The sequence below is a fragment of the Temnothorax americanus genome, unplaced genomic scaffold (genome assembly GCF_048541705.1).
Source record: "Temnothorax americanus isolate GAGA-0224 unplaced genomic scaffold, ASM4854170v1 Scaffold11, whole genome shotgun sequence".
Classification (NCBI taxonomy): Eukaryota; Metazoa; Arthropoda; class Insecta; order Hymenoptera; family Formicidae; genus Temnothorax; species Temnothorax americanus.
In genome coordinates this window covers 4,352,345-4,370,916 of record NW_027509242.1, presented here as the reverse complement: position 1 = coordinate 4,370,916, position 18,572 = coordinate 4,352,345, and the positions used below count along the sequence as shown (strand labels likewise).

Sequence of the window (18,572 nt, the reverse complement as noted above, 5' to 3'; positions counted from 1 at the left end):
GGGAGAAAATACAATCGTAATGATAACAGCAAACGCGAGGATATCGACGTAAAGTAATAAGATAGATAAAGCGACGGTATTTTTATAAAAGTTGTAAAAAGCACGTTTGTGCAAAGTAGGCGGTCAAGGATGATAAAAAGAAAGAAGCTTCTCCAGTCAGTTTTTTTTCTCTTCTGTTCTTTAATTGCTCCGCGAAACTCTCCCACCGACAATGCAAACTCTCTCTCATAGGTTTCGGTTTTTAGACGAATTTTTGTTATATTCAAGAATTTTTTCTAATCCACGCGCGTAGTATTTTTTTTTTCCGACTCGACGCAATTTTTTGTCAACATTAATAACGTTAACGCGTTATAAATTATGACGTTGAAGTATCACGCAAAGTGATGAAGAAAGAAAAGGGGAAAGAAAAAAATACAAAGAAAAAAGAATTACATAATATTTAATGTATATGATTTTATTGTATTTGATATGTAATTTTTTTATCACATGTATTATATACATATACGTAATTCCCCGCGCAACATATTGTCGATATCCGCTTCTTTCTTTCTTTCTCGCTTGCTTACTTTCGGTCCTCGATATATTTTTTCTTCTGCCTCGTTTTCTTACGGTGCCTCGATCAGGTCCGCCACGCGTAATTCCCTCGAGATCTCTCGTCCGTCGTTGATCCCTCTCTCTCTTTCTCTCTCTCTCTCTCTTCTTTCTTCGCTTCTCTTCGCCGCAGTGTTCCTTGGCCCGGCTCTCCCGAGAGCCACTACTATATTCGCCGCCGCTCGTTTCTTTGTGCCTGCCGGGGCAGTTTCAGGCGCAGGTAGCACGCCGGATCTTTTTCCTCCTCCGAACAACGCGACGCACGTGTGCGTGCGTGCGTGCGTGTCCTCGCGATACGAACAGCTGTACGCGTGTCAGTTGCCATGGGCAGTATAGGTATCATAGCGGGAGTACGACACGTCTCTGCCGTCGAGAAAATACTTTCGATAAACACGAATGTACGCTGTTAAAGAAAGACCTTTTGGGACTTGTGTCCGTTTCTACCGACGCAGATTAACTGTGTGATCTTGGTTCAACTCACACCTTTTATCTTTCTCTAATTTTAAGAACTAGAAAAAGATGAAAAGCAAGTTAAACCGCGATCAAAATTAATCCACATTGGTGGAAATGGACACTAGAGGATTCATTCACGTTCTCGTTTTGGGAGTACGTGAAAACCGAGTGGAGAACGCCCGATGCGGCATCGAGTAGAATTAACAGAGCAATTTTGGCGACGCGAATGATTCGCGAAGATATATCATTATACTTTATTGATCTTTATTGTTACGTAAAGTGCGAGTTGATTATCAGTCGAACGGAAATGCGAAAGAGGCACAATATTTCCTGCCCCTTTGATATTTTTACCCTCCTAACTAATCTAAACTCGCAAGCTTGAGAAAAAGTGATGTTTATGTACTTCCTAATGCCTTACTTTGCAGCCTTTTGCGTTGCATCATCATTATGAAAGATTGATAAAATCAGAAGGTTACTGGAAAGAACGGAAATATCAACGGGGTAACGTGCTATCCGTTACATCCTGTGATATTTCCATTAACCAAGTGAAAATAGCGCGAACGAATGCGAGAATTATTTATAGAGGCTGATTGCTCGTTTTATAAATTTCCAGCTCGCGTTTTTCCCTCTCTCGTTCAATGACGGTAAAAAGAGATCGCCGAGAGATGAGATGAAGAAATACACCGTAGAACGCAAACCGGACGCGTATTAGGCAACAACGCTTGGGAAAATGAGCGAATTTGAATTTCTGTTAACCCTTAACTCCAGTCTCTTCGAGATTTGTGATTCATATAGCCAAAGCTCAACGTACACGCGCGGTCGTCGTGTGATAGTTCATCCGTCTCTCCTCAAACTGTAAACATGTTTCCGCGTCGCGCGTACAAAGAGAAATGTCTAAACAGACGAATAAAGGAAACCCAGGAGATCTCGGAAGCATATTTCCGCGATAAAGCAACGTTTGTACGTTGCTCGTTTTAAGAACCGTGTTTTCCAGCCTTTTATCTCCTTTGAAACGCGTGTGCCGGTAATGCTAGCCGCGGATCGGCGAGCGATGGTTGTTCGGTCGATCAGCCTCGCGACCCGCCAGAATCCTTCATCTCGTCGTTTTTCCAGATTTATTTCGCTACGCGAATTCACTTTCGGGGGCAACGTTAATTAGTTTTAACGCCGACACCTGCCACGATAATCCGCGACTGCCGCGGTAGTATAGCCTTCGGTAAAAACGCGACATTGTCAACGCGATTGTGTGACATTCGGTGCCTCGTGCGGCACGTTGCGTCACGAAATAACGTGACGCAAGTGTGTGTGTCTTGCGATAGTCGGTTACGTTAGCGTTTCGTCTTTGCCCTGCGAACTGTCCTCCTTACCTCGTGATCTCGCATATTAATTAACCGCCGCCGTATCTACGGCCATCTTTTGTACACCTCTACCTCGGCGAGAGACAAGCGAGATCTCCGCGAATTGTTTCGAGCTGTCGGTATAGAGGGACGCGGATCGAGACACTGCAGGCCGATCTTACGCTCGTTTTCTCGCGCTTGACGGATAATAATAATCCGTTTTTTTTCTCTCTATTTTTTTTTTGTAAAACGAGAACTTCTGTAAAATTCACAGCGCGATGATCCACGCGATACGCCGCTCGCTGCGTCACCGTCAAGTGCGAATGTGTCATTGTGGGATTTCTGTTAGTCATCGCGTGTGCGCGTAGAAGGAGCGGACTTTAAGCGCCGCTCTCGCCGTTTATGGCAGAAGGACAACAATTAGCGACGACTTTTTTCTTTTTTTTTGTTTCGCGATCGAGGCACACCGTATCCATATTAAAGAGTGAATTCTTTGGCCTCTGGGGGGGTGTCGTAAGAGAGAAAGATAGTTTCTCTTCTCGGAGACCCGCCGTTTATTGTTTAATAATAATTACGATATAGTCAATTAACAATAAGTAAAAATATATAGAGGCTCTCTTGAATAAAATCAAATAACATTAATAAATCTGGCAATAAGAACCAGGCGCGGTAATTAGTATACGCTATGCAATAAATTATTATTTGATATTTATTTAAATTATTAAAGCCAAATATATATAGAATTAATATTAACACAATTTTACTTGCGATTGGAAAAATTTGTTAGAATCAATTTTGAGTGAAAAGAAGAGACTCTTCTCTTCCAAAATTCTCAATGATCCTCACTCAAGTGCTACGTCATGCTATTATTACGCTAGAATGAATAATTTTGCGACGGCGCGAGAAGAAATTCCGGGAAATCGCGGAAAGGCGTTAAAACGTGCCGCTTTTATCGCCGACTTCTGCGAAAATTCGAACGGAGAACGACTGACGTGTCGGAGAAATGAGCCTATATAAGTTCGTTCGTTCGCTGTTATTTTTCGCGATCGCGGCGAGCGAAAACATGTTTATCGGTCGTGCTTGCTCGCGGGGCCCCGGGACAATCCGTGGTGGAAAGTCGCGAGGTGAGGCGAGGCGAGTGAACGCGCCGGGCGAGTGAATCAGTTGTGGCCGGTCGCCAATTCGAGAAAACAAGGATAATCGATGGAGCGGAATTGCCTCCCCTCGGCGGTTTGCGGTGTGGGTTTAAAAAGCCACGTTACTTCCTTCGCGTGGCAGCGCGCGCCACACGAAAATCGCGCCACGCGAGACAAAACAGGCTCGGAAAACGGCAGCACGTCGGACTATATAAAAATTAAGCCGCTTTTAAATTGCAAATTATATCTGCCTCTCGAGGAGGGAACGTTATATCTTTGCTTATCGTTGATATTAGGAATTGATAATTCGCGACGACTCGAAGCGCAAAGAATATTGCATTGTGAATACTTTGGTCAACGAAAGGTCGATACCGCGCATTCGTAGAATATTGTATAGAATATGTTGTATTTAATAAAATACTAATTATTCAGTTGTGATTTTGTAAATCAAAAATAGCACGGTCGATTGAATTACACAACAAATTCTCGTTTCAAAGAAGTAAATAGAAAATTTATTACTTTTGAAAATTTAAGCATACGTGGCGCGGCTGGAATTTTATATGGGGTGACCGACTAAAAATTGCATTCCACATTCCGATTGCTTATTGACTATTTTTATTTTCTATTTTTATATTCGACGACGTTCGGCTAACGTGACAATAATTCGACCATTGGTTTTGGTCAGATTAATCGTCAAGACTTTTTCGATCGTGGGTTTTGGTCGTTTCTAAATTGATTTAATTTTTAATCTTTGATACTTTGACCAAAACCAATGGTCGAATTGTCACGACATTAGCCAAACGTTGTCGAATATAAAAATAGAGTCTTTCTCGTTTATTAATTATTGGCGAAACAAATACATATACTTTCTGTTATTTTTCTTTTTTTATACGCCTTTAATGGGACCGTGTGCTTCGATTTTTTTCTCAACAAATTTTTTTCTTCGTTGCTTCACACGCATGTTGCATTATTTGCGTTACTACTCGTGATAATTCAGCTGACCAAGGTATCGCGGAGTTGCGCATGCACTCGCGCGGTAATCATGCGAGCCGAGCACGACGACGCGTGGCACGATTATGCCATAAGACTATGAAATTACGTCTACGTGGTTCTTTTTTTTTCTACGTATTGTGTCTACGCGTTGCGCTTACACGAGCGTCTTTTCGCGCGGAGGGAGGCCTGCGTAAGCCCCGACGACGCGATATTTTGTCATTACGCAAGAAGCTGCGTCTCTGAGTCAATTGTGGGCAAAATAAAACGAGATAATATAATAACGAGCTAGAAAAGCGAGAGAATAATCCGTTGCGAGAGAAAAGGGAGGAATGCAATTTCTTAATGCGGCTTTATCCCTTTCACCGTGGACATAAATTTTTACATTCTAGTGGACGTTGAGTTCGAAGAGAGTTTTTACCTTTAGATATGGAAGAGAAGAAAAATACAAATAATCGCTCTCCGCTTTGTTTACAGCTTGCTACCTGTATTTTTCTTGTATTTTTTAGTATTTTAGTATTAATTGTGCACAGAATCGAGTTCTATCTGTTTTTATAAAGTAAAAAAAAAACAATTGATTAAAACCAGACATTTTGGCACGAAAAAGTGGCAGGAATCTTCAAACACTCCATATTTACAATTGAAAGTTGGTTGCTATTCTTCTATTCATATTTCTTTTCTCCTTATTTCTGGTCTTTGTTGAATCATTTTATATGAATACTCTGTCGATTAGTTGAGCGCTTTAGAGCTCTCAGAACGGACGATCGCTGTACCTGACGAGTATATACCCGGCTAATAGCCAAGACAATCGAGACCCACGTGCGTGATACCCAAAATACCCGCTCCCCAGTACCTGTAAATAGCTGTTTACAAACGGGTGCATCGCGCCTATTGACCGGGTGATAAACTACTCGCCAACGAATAAGCACTACGAAACTTATTACGTGACTTAGCAAAGAGAGTAGTCGTATATATATTTGTCGAAGGATAAATATTGTCCCCGTGAGTCATTAGGCGATTTTTACCGCGATGGCGGTCGAATTTCTTTGTCGCGCATAAGCGCTTGTATTAGTTTTTCGCTTGCATAATTAATTACCTGGTGTTCGCGAAGAACGGAGAGAATCCGTAGGCCGTTCGTCGCGAGGCTGTCCCTGCGAAGCGTCCAGCACCTGCGACCTACCCGAGTATCGATAGAATATCCCTCTCTCTCTCTCTCTCTCCGTGGGATCTCCGGCATGTAAAACATCCGAGAAATGTAAAACGGCCCGAAATCCAAGTTGCGAACATTTATCTCCGGCAAATATTTAGCGTTGAAAAATAATTTCAGCGTAGCTCGCCTCTCTCTCTGGGCGCGAGAGCCTCGCGTCGAAAACACGGGTGCGGGAAAGAGGGCCCGGCTATCGCGAGCGTTGTCAAAATCGATTTTGCATTGTCCGCACATGTTCCAGCGCAAGAACTTAATTTACGTAGCCCACACATAGGCGTGGGCTAGTATTGTTTACACGCCATGTGCGACCAGTGCGACGACGACGACGACGCGGGCGACGGCGGCGGCGGCGGTGGCGAGACCGGTGCGCGATATTTCGCGCATGAGGAACGCGGAGAAGGTCGATCCTCCCCGCCTCTCGCGCTCTCTTGATGTCCCTGGTCGCGGTGATAAAAAAAAAAAAAAAAAAAAAAAAATCGCAGCTGTGCTCTGCCGTCTCTTTCGCGAATTGTCTCGCGCGCGCGCGCCGCCCGAATCCGCAGAGGCGAAACGCAACGGGGAGTTAATTCGGTCCTTGTGGGAAGCGAGGAGCACAGTATCGTCGTACGATTTCAAGGTGGTATCGGGCGTCCTACATCCGCGCGACGGTGGTCCAGAAGCATTTTCTTATTCGCACGAGCCTTCTCGGCAAAGCACGGGTTATCTTTATTTTTAGATAGAAGCGTGTCCTTCTATCGATTGCGCGGAAATATTTATAGCAACACGAATTAAAGCGCATGTCAATACGAAAAAGTATTATAAGATTTTCGAGGACGTTTATATACGCGATAATGCAAATCTCGGCATAAATGCACGCGCGCTCATAATATTTCAATTTGTGTAAAACATATTGGAAAAGAAATACGTAGAAGAGACTATACAGCGTCATAAATTATTATAAATTATTTGTACCTTATACTCATTATAGATATTTACGAAGTTCTTAAAGAACACAGTGGAAGACGTTTTACGTGCCGCGCTCCGACATTTCTTTTCAATTCAACTAAATCTTGAAGATTTTTCCGAGAAGAAGATAGAAGTAAACGTTTCTTTGATTCGCATTTAAGTCGCGTTTGAGCAATAATGGTTTCCCTCGCATCATATCCAATCGCTACACGTGTTAATCTATCCTTGAAGAAATCATCTATCTGTTTGCGACGTTGCACGCGAACTGCTGCTGCTGCATAGCCTTATCGATCGTCGAGAGGCGCGGCCTATAACGCTTAATTTCTTTTTTTTTTTCTGTAAAGGAGCATTGGAATTCCCTCGAGGACTTTCGATGCTGAAATTATAAATACAGAGAGGCGTATAAGCACTTTTGATTTGAAGAAAATGACACGAATTTTCAGAACGAGCACATTTATTTATAGCTTTTCTTATCGTAATTATTTAAATGATCGTTTATTATTCTCAAGATCGTTCTACGAAATTACCGCTAAGTATTCATATCGTGAAACGTAAAGTTGCACAAGTATACTTTCGGCGATCGATTTATTATTATACTACTGCCGTGCAGAAGAGTACGACCGCATTAAAACATCGTGGAGTTATTTATAAACCCTAATAAGGCTTCTATTTTTAATCCGCACTTTCTACGTCTATTTTCTGCTTCTCTCTGCAAAGCGCGGGCTAAATAATCGGATTAGTTTAAGTACGGCAAGTGTGAAAAAAATGTTATTAAAAAAGAGCAGCCTCGCCGGAATGAAACTGCGCGTCCGGTAATTTTATATATAAGAAAAGTTAGGAAAGATTAAAAATATTCCGTCACATGAGGAAGCGGAAAATTACTTTTACTGTCGTAAACTTGGGGGGGGGGGGGAAGTAAGCTCTGGTATATAATTTACTTAAAGCGAGCGAACTTAAAATGTATTTAAACGCAAGTCTAATTTATCCAAAATGGACTTCGAATTATTTAAGGCTAAGCGCCTGAAAATACCCCCGGCTAATGAAGGTTGTGTAAATTGACCTGGAATATAGCGAGCGAGACAAATCCGAAATAAACGCTTGAGTAATTGCTTTATTTCGAGTACAGCGAGTACAAAAAAAGAACGTGTAGTCCAGTCAAAATACGATTAGACCTAGAAAAAATTGCAACACAAGGTTTTGTTCAAAAAAATATACTCAACAACATATACTAGTATCGAGAACCAATTCAAGTTCCTTGTAGAACTTAGAAAACTAGCAGCGATCGATAGAGACTGCCGGTGCTTGTTAGAACTCTCCGCTCCGCTCCGCGCGTAGCCTAGTAGCTCTTGTTGCAAATATCTCAAATAATATGAGATATTTCGAAAAACTCATAAGAACATTTTTTGTAGATATTTGTCTGTTCTACAACTTTGATCTCTACAAAAATTTCAAAATTCATCGTATTTGTGGAGAAAAACGAATTTGTTTATAAATTGTTAATAAAAAACATACTTAGGGATAGCGGAAAATGGCGGACGTTGAATATGTTGTTCAGTATATTTTTCTGAACACAATGACGTAATAAAACCTTGTGTTGCAATTTTTTCTAGGTACTACCCTCCTTTTTTTCCGTATTTTGACTGGACTAGTGCTAAAACCGTTAAAAAACATCAATTATTTAACTTAAATATTTCAAATATCAATATCTCGTTAAACAAAATCACATCCCTTCGTTTAATTACAATAGGTGTTATTTTGATAGAATGTTTAATTTGAGATTGAACTTTTTGACAGCCACGTCGAGATATTTAACGCTGAAAACCGGCATATCGCGACGAAATTGTCGCCAAGGAAAGATCGAGTTCGTTGAAGTCGAATATACGTTCCGCATAAAGCATCCGTGCGTGTCATAAGGAAGCCGAGATTTATCTGTAACATTACACTCCGATATACTGGCGAAATGAGCGCGGCATAAAAGCGTTGAGCAAACGGGACAAAGCGTCTCGCGATTACAAACGTGTTTGTTCCGTTCGCACGAATATATTCCGCGCCCGCGCCTGACCTCTCTCCGAGGAAGCGGGCGTGAACGATAGCGACAGAGAGAAGCAGAACGATAATATTTATAGTATAAACGCCCGCTATATAACAGGAGGGTTCTCCGGCCCTATCGCGCCTACCACGCGCTTATTTACGCTCGTCTCACTTCGAGAAAGGTTCACTTCGCCAAATATTTTAACCACTCGGTAGCTATATCTCTATCTCGAGATAGAGAGGAGACTAGAGCGATAGAGCGAGAGATAGTGCGGAGAGCGCGGAGATAGCGCGCGATCTCCTCTCTCTCTCTCTATCTCTCTAGCTCGCTCGATCTCTCTCTCTCGATCTCTCGCTCTCTATCTCTCTCTCTCTCTCTCTCTCTCTCTCTCTCTCTCTCTCTCTCTCTCTCTCTCTCTCTCTCTCTCTCTCTATCGATTCAATAAGGAGGAAAATGCACGTTCATTTGTTTGACGCTGATATAAACGCGTGATCGCGTACAGAGCGCAAATATCTAGACGTACGGCACTTGCCGAAAGCCGCGGGTTATTGACTTTCCTGGCGTTTATACCAAGAATAGATTTTCCCGAGGCGCTCCTTGTCTCGCAGAGAGATACGTTTTTTACCGCGCATGAAAATCTCACGTGTCGCATTTCGCGAGTAAGATCGCTTTTCGCGTCTCGCCCGTCTCGGCGGCGCGCCGCCGGCGCCGGCGGCGGCACGCATTTATAAACTCCATTCGCGCGCAGCTGATATAGCTGATGTGCGTCGCATCAGCGAGAGAACTTGGATTCGGTCTTATTTTAAGGGGTTACAGGATTCCGACGCAGGAGTAAAAATTTGGGGAGTTATAAAAAGTTGTAAATTAATAAAAGTCTGAATTGCGTAACAGAATTGAAATGGGCACAATGATGTTAATGTGCACCGTAAAATCTTGTTTTATATACTAAGATATCGTTATAAATGTAGTTAATGGACATACGTAACAGAATGTTTATACTCCTATTAATTCACAACTTTTTACAACTCCCCAAACTAATTTTTACTTCTGTCAGAGTCCCTGAAAGAATAAAAAATTGCCACAATTTGGGAGAAAATACGTGTCGCGAACTTATCCATGCGCGACATTTCCGTCGCCAGTGAGCTTTGCGCCGCGTCACGTTTATTAATTAGATGAGCTTCAGAATTCGAAAGTCGTTAATTACACATTTAGAACGCCGTCACGATATCCCGCTACGTCTTTTATTTTTCAAAACCGCATCGATGTTATACGTATAAAAGATGTTTGAAGGAAGTGCCTGAAAGATCCGAATCGTTCTACTCTTTCTCTTTGAGCAACGTCTTTACGAAATCCTTTAATCCTTTGCGTTATACGTGGGACTAAACAGAGCACGCGCTTATACGCCTGCGGTGAATTATTTACTCACTTCATTGTAATCCGCGGACAACGGTTGTACCGCACTTTCTCCCGCTGTCGCATTACCTCGTTATTGCAATTTAGAATCGCCGTACCTTGAAAAATATCTTAATTCCGTCATCGAACGTCCTAAACACTCCCAAACGAAACGTCGTGTCATTTCTCCCGCTCCACGTTTTCGCGACTACGTCAAGAGTATGTGTGCTTGTCCGTTAGTTTAATTTAATACAAAAAGCCGGGAGTGTACCGCTACGAATAAAGGCGAGACGACGAGGCGGCGCGGCGGACGCCCGATGTTGCGCGAAACATTCGCGTTACGTTCACCGGCACGCTCGTATCGGAGGATCTCATCCCTCGCTCTTCTCCCCCGAGTTTCGATTCTAAATATCGCGATGACGGGCACACGGGCAACGTTATCGCGACGCAGGAGGCGGCTGCCTTTTTATCGCCGAGCGTAAAGGTCAGCGACACGCATCGGATCGGATCGGATCGGGGGATCGGGATCTTGAACGAAAACCCGTTAAGCTCGCTCGACCGCGCGCTCTCCGCGTAACGAGCATCGCGCTCGCTCGCGTTCCTCGGCTTCCGCGCGCCGGGCGCGAATTTCGAGGGATACCGGGGAGGAGGGAAGGGGGAAATTTTCACGTGCCATCGAAATCTGTACTCAGCGAAATTATACCGGTTTCGCTCGCCGTTTTGTCGACTCGTATGCGCGTCGTTGACGAGCGAGTTCAGGAATTACGGGGAGATAACGCGTTGTTGACAAACTGTCGGCTAAGTGAAACTCCGTTTTCGAGCTAGGCGCACGTAAGATATCATTTTTGTAAAATCCAGCGGCCATGTGTATGTACGGCGTTAACGATAACCGCGGTAAGAAAGTTTACCCGAAGAAGAGCATCGGTTCCCACAACCGTGGAATACTAAGAAAAGATAAACATAAATTGTTATGATATAATTAAGAATGTTCATTACTATATTCCGTCCAACGAGAGATTATGGTTGATCAAACGTAAATAACGATAGGGCACAGGTGTTCGCGTTAAATTATTTTTATTTTTAATAGTGTTGGAAAATATCTATTAAAAATAAAAATAATTTAACGCGATTACCTTGTTGCGGCTCTGTGCCCTATCCTTATTTATATTTGATCGAAATATAGACATGATATACATTTAAACGGAGATCTAATAATATAACATTTAATATAATTAAATAATATTGTATTAAAGATAATTGAGAGAGAGAATTCATAATTATATATAATAATTTAATTTAATTTTAATGTATTATAGAGAGAGATTTATTATAATATATTAAATATAATACTTAAATTTTTAATATAATATAATATTTGAAGTGTAGTTACATTCAACTGAATTTTTTTACAATTCTAGCGCTATATAGGTATAATTATCAGTTTTTTTCACGTAATTATTTCGAGATCAGTTCGATTAAATGATCGCGCTGTCCCTAAATCATCACGCGATCAATTGCACAAATTAATACGTGGATTAGGCCCTGTTAATCTTCCTTCGTGACAATCTGATGCCGCGAAATTTATTCGCGCGGCACGAGCCGCACGCGCCGTTCGTATAAATGCCGACGTGGGAATTATTCGACGCTCGTCATTTTCGCAATCGCTTTAAACATTAATAATGGACACACATCGTTTCCGATTTCGAGTGTGCGAGCGACGCGCGCTTTTAACATTTGCAAAATCGTTGACGGACTGCAATATCGCCACAACTCTAGCATATACAAAAGGAGAAGCGAGCGGACGGCCAATAATAAGTTTTAAGTGTCGATATTCCGAAATTATCGAGCATTACTTTCGAAATCAATCCGATTATTGATTCTTTTATTTTGGATTTTTTTTCTGTTAACTCTGAAGCAGTCGCGTGACGGGTGACGCATGTCATTCAGTCTTTTCATATCTCGTCGAAATGTCGATGAAATCAAGCGACGCCCAATGTAATTTCATGCTGGACGCAGAAATATAGGCATGCGAGAGATTTATTTGAAAAAAATTTTACAAGCGTTTATCCTGACGAACTTGCTTTTTTTTTTAGACAAAGCCGGTCGAGAGTTAAATATCTTGTTTCTTATTTTTGATTATTTTTTAGATATTCGCGCGAGTTTTTGTGATATTTTTATTCTCCTAACGCAGAAATGATTGACGCTAGGCTGAATAAATTAACGCGAAGCTATCGCAAGAGGATCATTTTTAATTACAGCATCGGATTCATTCAATTTATCGAGAAACAGCAGTGGGAGTTGGAACAACCGCCGGTATCGAGCTACACCCATTTCGCGGATACGCCCGAGTCGATATCTCCCGAACGATCTCGTGAGCGATGCAAGATGCATATTCGCCAAGGCCGTGGAGTATCGCCTTTTTCCCTTCCCTTCCCTGCCCCTCCACGGCTCTCGTTTGCCGATCGGTACATCGATTCGATTCTACGTGCCGGTATATCGCCGCGGCGCGGGCGTTTCGCAATGGGAATCGTTGTGGCCGCTCGCCGCGTCGAGGGAAAACGACAGCGCTGGGTCTAATAAAGGAGGGTCCACATTATCGAGCCAAACCGCGAGCCGAACTTCGCCGCGAACCGATATTATTGTCGAGCCGATAAAGTTCGGCTCGACAATGTGGACGCATGATCGGTTCGCGGCGAAGTTCGGCTCGCGGTTTGGCCCGATAATGTGGATCCTCCTTAAGGATGTATTACCTATACCTTCCCAGCCTAAAGTACAGTAATCTGAGAAATCCAATATATATCGGTTGTATGCATATTTTAACGGCTTACTACTATTTAATATCATAACAAGGACATTAATGTTACTGATTTAAGTGATTTTAACAAGTTTTTATGATTATTAACAGCGTATTTGTAAATATTACTAGTTAAAATGTCGGAAACCGGCGAAAAAAGGCGAAAAATATCCATATTAGTTACCGATGAAACAACGACGTTGCCACGTCTTTAGGCGTCTTCGGCGTCAAACGCCAAAATCTGCGAGAGTGCTGCAGTTTTTATTTTTTTTTCTCATTAGAAACTAATCAGTGAATCATCGTGAAATTTATAGAGAACCTGTGCCAATGTATCCTCTATACACCGTAATTTTTTCGAGATTTGTTTTCTATTTTTTCTTTACATTCTGAATGTATATGTTTGATAAACTGTCAATCTCCATAAGAACACATACAAAATTAAAAAATTAATATCTTTTAAACGAGTCAGACAATCAATCTGAAATTTAACACAGGTTTTTAGAACATATCATGCACAATCTCTGTAAATTTCAGCTTGATCTCTTTATTTTGACTGAACGGACATACATCTTTAAGGATTTTCAACGTGGTCGGGCACCACGTTGCTCAAGTGCGATCGAGGGGTGGGTAGAGCGAGGCGTTACCCCGTGCAGCGTATAAAATCTTCCCATGTCGGTTGCGGAACGCAGAAGCGTATAACGAGAACGCTCGATCGTTCGTCAAACGGACAATAATATCCCACTTTTAACGACGTTCGGATTTGTGCATGGTAAAATTCGCCATTTAACACTGGATTTTATTTAGAAAGAAATCTCAGAGAACGTCTTTATCTGTTGAGAAAAGATGCGACTTTGACGCGCGACTTGAAATAACCATCGAGATGCGATATTGGCGTTGAGTTCCGCGATGGAATGCCTCGCTTCGAGCCTGCAAATATATATAGGCAGAGATGATATTTCGACGAAATATGATTTGACCTCGCGTTAATTAGCCTGGCATTCGTCGGCAGCCGTTTAGCTTTAGCTTCTCGGCTCGCCTCGTCTCGTTTAAGCCACCGCCTTATACATCACCGGTAAATAAACGAGCGAGAGATCGCTCCGGACGCGGGGGCTCTGCGCGATAAGGAGGCGGTGGACGAAGAGGGGAGACGGGAGACGAAACACGAGGCCGAGGTACGTTCGAACGCTTTTTTTCCGGTCGACCGGGGACCGGAGCTTTTGGCACCCGAGGAATGGCACCGAGGGTGCAATAACCCGGGTGCGCGACGCCGACGCATGCACGCACGCGGGACGACGTTCTCTGGCACGGGCATCGCATCGGTCGCCTCTCGTCCCCCGCTTCTCGATTTAAGTATAGTAGAACGCCGTGTTCTACTACTGCATGCGCCTTCGTCGATGACGTTAGAGACGAGACGTATATCTCCGCTCCTTCGTCGGCCCCGGTTCCATTTCTGGGATCGCACGCCGGCTTTCTTCACGCGCGAAAAGTAGAGCGACGACTTTTTCTTTCGGGCAAAATCAGTTAAAACAAAATCGGGACGGTCGGGTTCCACGAAGGTGGTCTCGAGATCGCGAAGGCGAGACTCTCAAGATTAATTGGGACGTTTCCTCGAAATGGAATTTAAATGGAAGGAATTCAATTTAGAATGTATACACTCTTTTAAATAATCGATCATTTTTAGTTTAACAATTCTTATGCATGAAAGACATAAATGGGACATCTTGTCTATCGAATATCCCTAATTGAAGTTACTTAATCAAATTTTTACAATTTAATTTCTTTTATCTTTATTTTCTCTGAGCCTTGTAGCAACGTATAAACTTGTGATAAAGTTATTATTATTAATTACATACGGGCTCTCGCGAGGATCGATTTAAAAAGCGCTCGGCTTGATTAGGATCGAGCGTAAATCGGAGTAACGACGCCGTATTTATATACGGCGGCAAGGTCTCGTTCCTTCGATCGAGGTCCAACGAGCGACGGTCGCCAATGGAAACCGTCGCGATATCCGGCGACGTTACCGGGAGTCGTGCGGCCTAATCTTCGAGGTCGGCGTTTTGTTATCGGGACATTTTTTCTTCCTTTCTTTCTTTTTTTTTTTTTTTCATAACGTACGCGAATCCAGGCACGATCGCGATCGCGTTATCGCGGCCACACCGTCAATGCCAGCCGAGGTCGTGGATTTGTATCGCGACTCGCGGTTATTATCTTGTTGCGTGCGCGCGTATACACGGCCGCGCTAATAATTCCGCGCGCTATCGATCGATACCGGAAGCTATCATGCGTTATCGCGGATTCCGCGCTCGGTGGGAATTCCCAGATACGCCGAACACAACGAAGCCAAAATGAGTTGGAGCTGAGCGAGTCGCTTTAATGAGTCGATAATGATGAGATATTTTTAGCCGCGTCGGTATAAGAGCTTTCTTTTTATCAGGATAAAAAAAAAAACACGAAAGAAAAAGGTGTGGCGTAGGTGTGAAATAAACAAAAAAAAAAAGAGTTATTTATGATTGGCCTATTTATGTTGAGACGCGATACATATAACAGATGATTATTCTTGCTTTAATTATACCTCACAGCGTTAAAATTAAATAATATATGTAATATCGGATACGCAGACCGGAATGAGAAAGTTCCGTTTCAATCTGACGGTCCGGAGGACAATGTTAATGTTAGAGATAAGAGTCATACACTGATTTTATAACATTGTTCCATTTTATGCGTTTCGCATTCCGTAATAGCCGATTTCTCGCCGCACCTCCATATTATAGAAAACAAAAAAAATGATAGCGCGCGCGCTCGGGGCTCCGTGCTTCCGCTCGTTGCTCTTACAGCGCGGCTTTTTATCGCGCGCGCGCGCGCGCGCGCACGTTTTACACGCACGCGTGTTTATTTCGGTCGATTTCCGCTTCGCGGTAGCGGTTGCATCAGCGGCAGCGGCAAAGGCCTCGCGATAGCGCCGTGGCGTGCGTGCGAACCGGGTCGCGGTGGACTTTGTGATTGTCGCATCAGAAATATATACGACGCAAAGTCCGGAGAAACGGACTTCTTCCTTTATTCTTTTCTTTTCTTCAAATCATCATCGCTTCGGCATTTCCTGCCTCTACGCGTTATATACCTTATACCGTTTTTAGAGTTGATGCAACTCGCACGCGGCGCGGATAAAAGCCCATCAGGGTCTCGCGAACTCTTAAACCGGTATAAGTCGCGTGTTTTTCTCGACCCGCGGCCGGGTGCCTCGAGAGGGTTCAAAACGGACGGAATCGTGACGGACTCCAACGTCGGCGCGATTTTATTTAGAAAGCCGAGGGAAGCCGATATATAGACCGGGATGTGTTTATGGCCGAGACGCGCGCGGCGAGGCGATCGCGACCCAATTCTGTCCGACTGTTGCATATAAGTATTTTTCATCGACTCTGTGCACAACTCCCCTTCTCTCCTCCGCTTCGTGGAGGCTCCCCCCCTTCTTCTCGGTCGTATCGCTTTCTTTCGTCACGTCGCTTTTCGAAATGCCAAACTGCGACAGCTCTCGGTTTAACTGCACTCGCTCTAACGGGAATATTTTCAACCATTGCCGATCTTCCTATCGGTATAACGCGAGATTCGGGCCTCTCTTCTGGGAACAGGTCGCCAGATGTGACCGGAAACTTTTTTCGCGAAAGAACCGTAAAGATTTTACGGAACGAATCCTGATCTCGTTATATCGCAAACCAATATAATGAAACCCGTTTCTCAGATGTAATGAACCAATTACTCAGATAAAGTCTATATAGAACCTTTTAGACTTGCGTAAAAGCAAAGCGTTTCTCGATCACTAACGATTGACTATGAATAAATGCTGGTTACAGTAAATGTGGCACTTTTATCAATAAATAGATAGCTCTTTATGTGTCGAGGGAGGGGGGGAGGGAGAATCGGGAGCTATTATTTCTACAAACAACTCTTCTAACTCTCTAAATTTTTTGGAGTGGGAAAACTGCCACTCCAGTGAGATTTCACTCTTTTGGAGTAAGATTTCACTCTTTTTGGAGTGAGATCTCACTCCAAAAGAGTGATTGATATCTTACTGGAGTGGCAGTATTCCCACTCCAAGAAATTTAGAGAGAAAGATAAAATAATTTCTACTAGAAATATCATATTCTTTTCCTAATGCATTATTAAATATTTAGCATATGGTTAAAGATCCGATCTTTGTTTGATAACTATTATAGTAAATGTGGCATTTTTATCAATAAATATATAGACAGCTTTATGCTTTGTACGTGTCGAGTTAATATTTCTACAAACAACTCTTCTAAAGAGAAAATAATAATTTCTACTAAAACAATTATATCTTTTTCTTAATGTTTTATTAAATATCTAGCATATGGTTAAAGATCCGATCTGCGTTTGACAACTAAAATATAATGTCAATGATTCTCAGAGAACTACGTCGGTTTTTTAAAGCTCCAGTCTCCACGATAATTCTGCGATAAATATCATTTAAATTTGTTTAAATGCCCAGAGTGCTGTGCGATCGCTTTTATATCTCACTATCACGGCAATCGCGGCGATAAAGTTGCTAAACCATCCCCGTTGATATTCTTGTTTCAGGCAGCTGCGCGAAGGAACACTCGCGGAAAACGGCCTACAGAACGACAGTCGGCTGACGCTGCTGCCGAGCGTGGAAACCGGATTGTTGGTGAGTTGAACACTCCCGTGTCCTGCACTCGCACGGCACGTGTGGGTATTAATCAAGTCGACCTACGACGCGCACTCCGGCGCGGGTAATGAGTAGAGTTTATCGGCGCGATTTTTACCGCCGTGAAGACGGACCGTCGACTCGCGGTGGAAAGTCCAGTAAATTTAGTCTGCCTCCCCCCCTCCCCCCGCTTTCCTTCTCGGTATTAAGGAGAAACATTTTGTACGATCGTTGCACGAAGAATTTTTTGTTATATTTTACCCTAATTTATACTACAAACTTGGGACAACTTGACAACCAAGGAATTTTTAAAATATACAAGACATTTTACAAACAACGTGATAAAAATTACCAAGCAGATTGGTAAATTTAAAAAAAAATTATTGCAATTTTCTAGATATATTTTAGTAAAATTAATCAAACATATTTTATATTTTAATGTAATAGATATTAATATTTTTTATTATATGGTAGATATTTTTTTAATCAAAATAGCTCGCATAAAATTCTTGGTGTTACACGTTGTCCCACAACTACCATGATTTTAGGGTAAATTTTAAGAGATAATTCTCTCCGTTTGGGAATTACATAAGATCTATTTACAGAACGGAAAGATATACATATGTATGCCGGAATAGAGATATGCCAAAAACCCTTCTTCGTTTCCTCGAGTTCTGTCGCGAATTAGAGATTCATCCGACAGAGATAAGCCCGAAACGGGCTCGGGGTTCAGGTTCCCGATTGCTTCCATATCTGCCGTGTCTCGGCGAAACTCCGACAAGCGGGGTTTCCAGCTGGTGGATCGCTCGCGCGACCGACGCGGTATACGCCGCCGTCTGGTTTTTCCGTCGCGTCCGCGATCGCAACCCGGATTCTCGCGCGCCCCGGCACACCGGCTCCCTGGGAACGGTTCCTCGCTCCGTTCCGCCGCCCGGCGCGGAGGACGCGCTGCCGGTGACTCGGGCAACGGAGGAGAGCGTACACGGAGGCGCGGACAAACGCCGTTAACTCGCC

At 43.0% G+C, this 18,572-nt stretch overlaps 1 protein-coding gene across 2 annotated transcripts in view; it reads left to right on the top strand.

Moving 5' to 3' along the window:
• Positions 1–18,572, top strand: part of LOC143908590 (uncharacterized) — a 37,127-nt gene that overhangs the window by 4,999 nt on the left and 13,556 nt on the right. For both annotated transcript variants that reach the window (XM_077426294.1, XM_077426295.1), the window contains exon 2: positions 17,471–17,558. In XM_077426294.1, the coding sequence (XP_077282420.1) occupies positions 17,471–17,558 (88 nt within the window). The remainder of the gene's footprint in view (positions 1–17,470; positions 17,559–18,572) is intronic.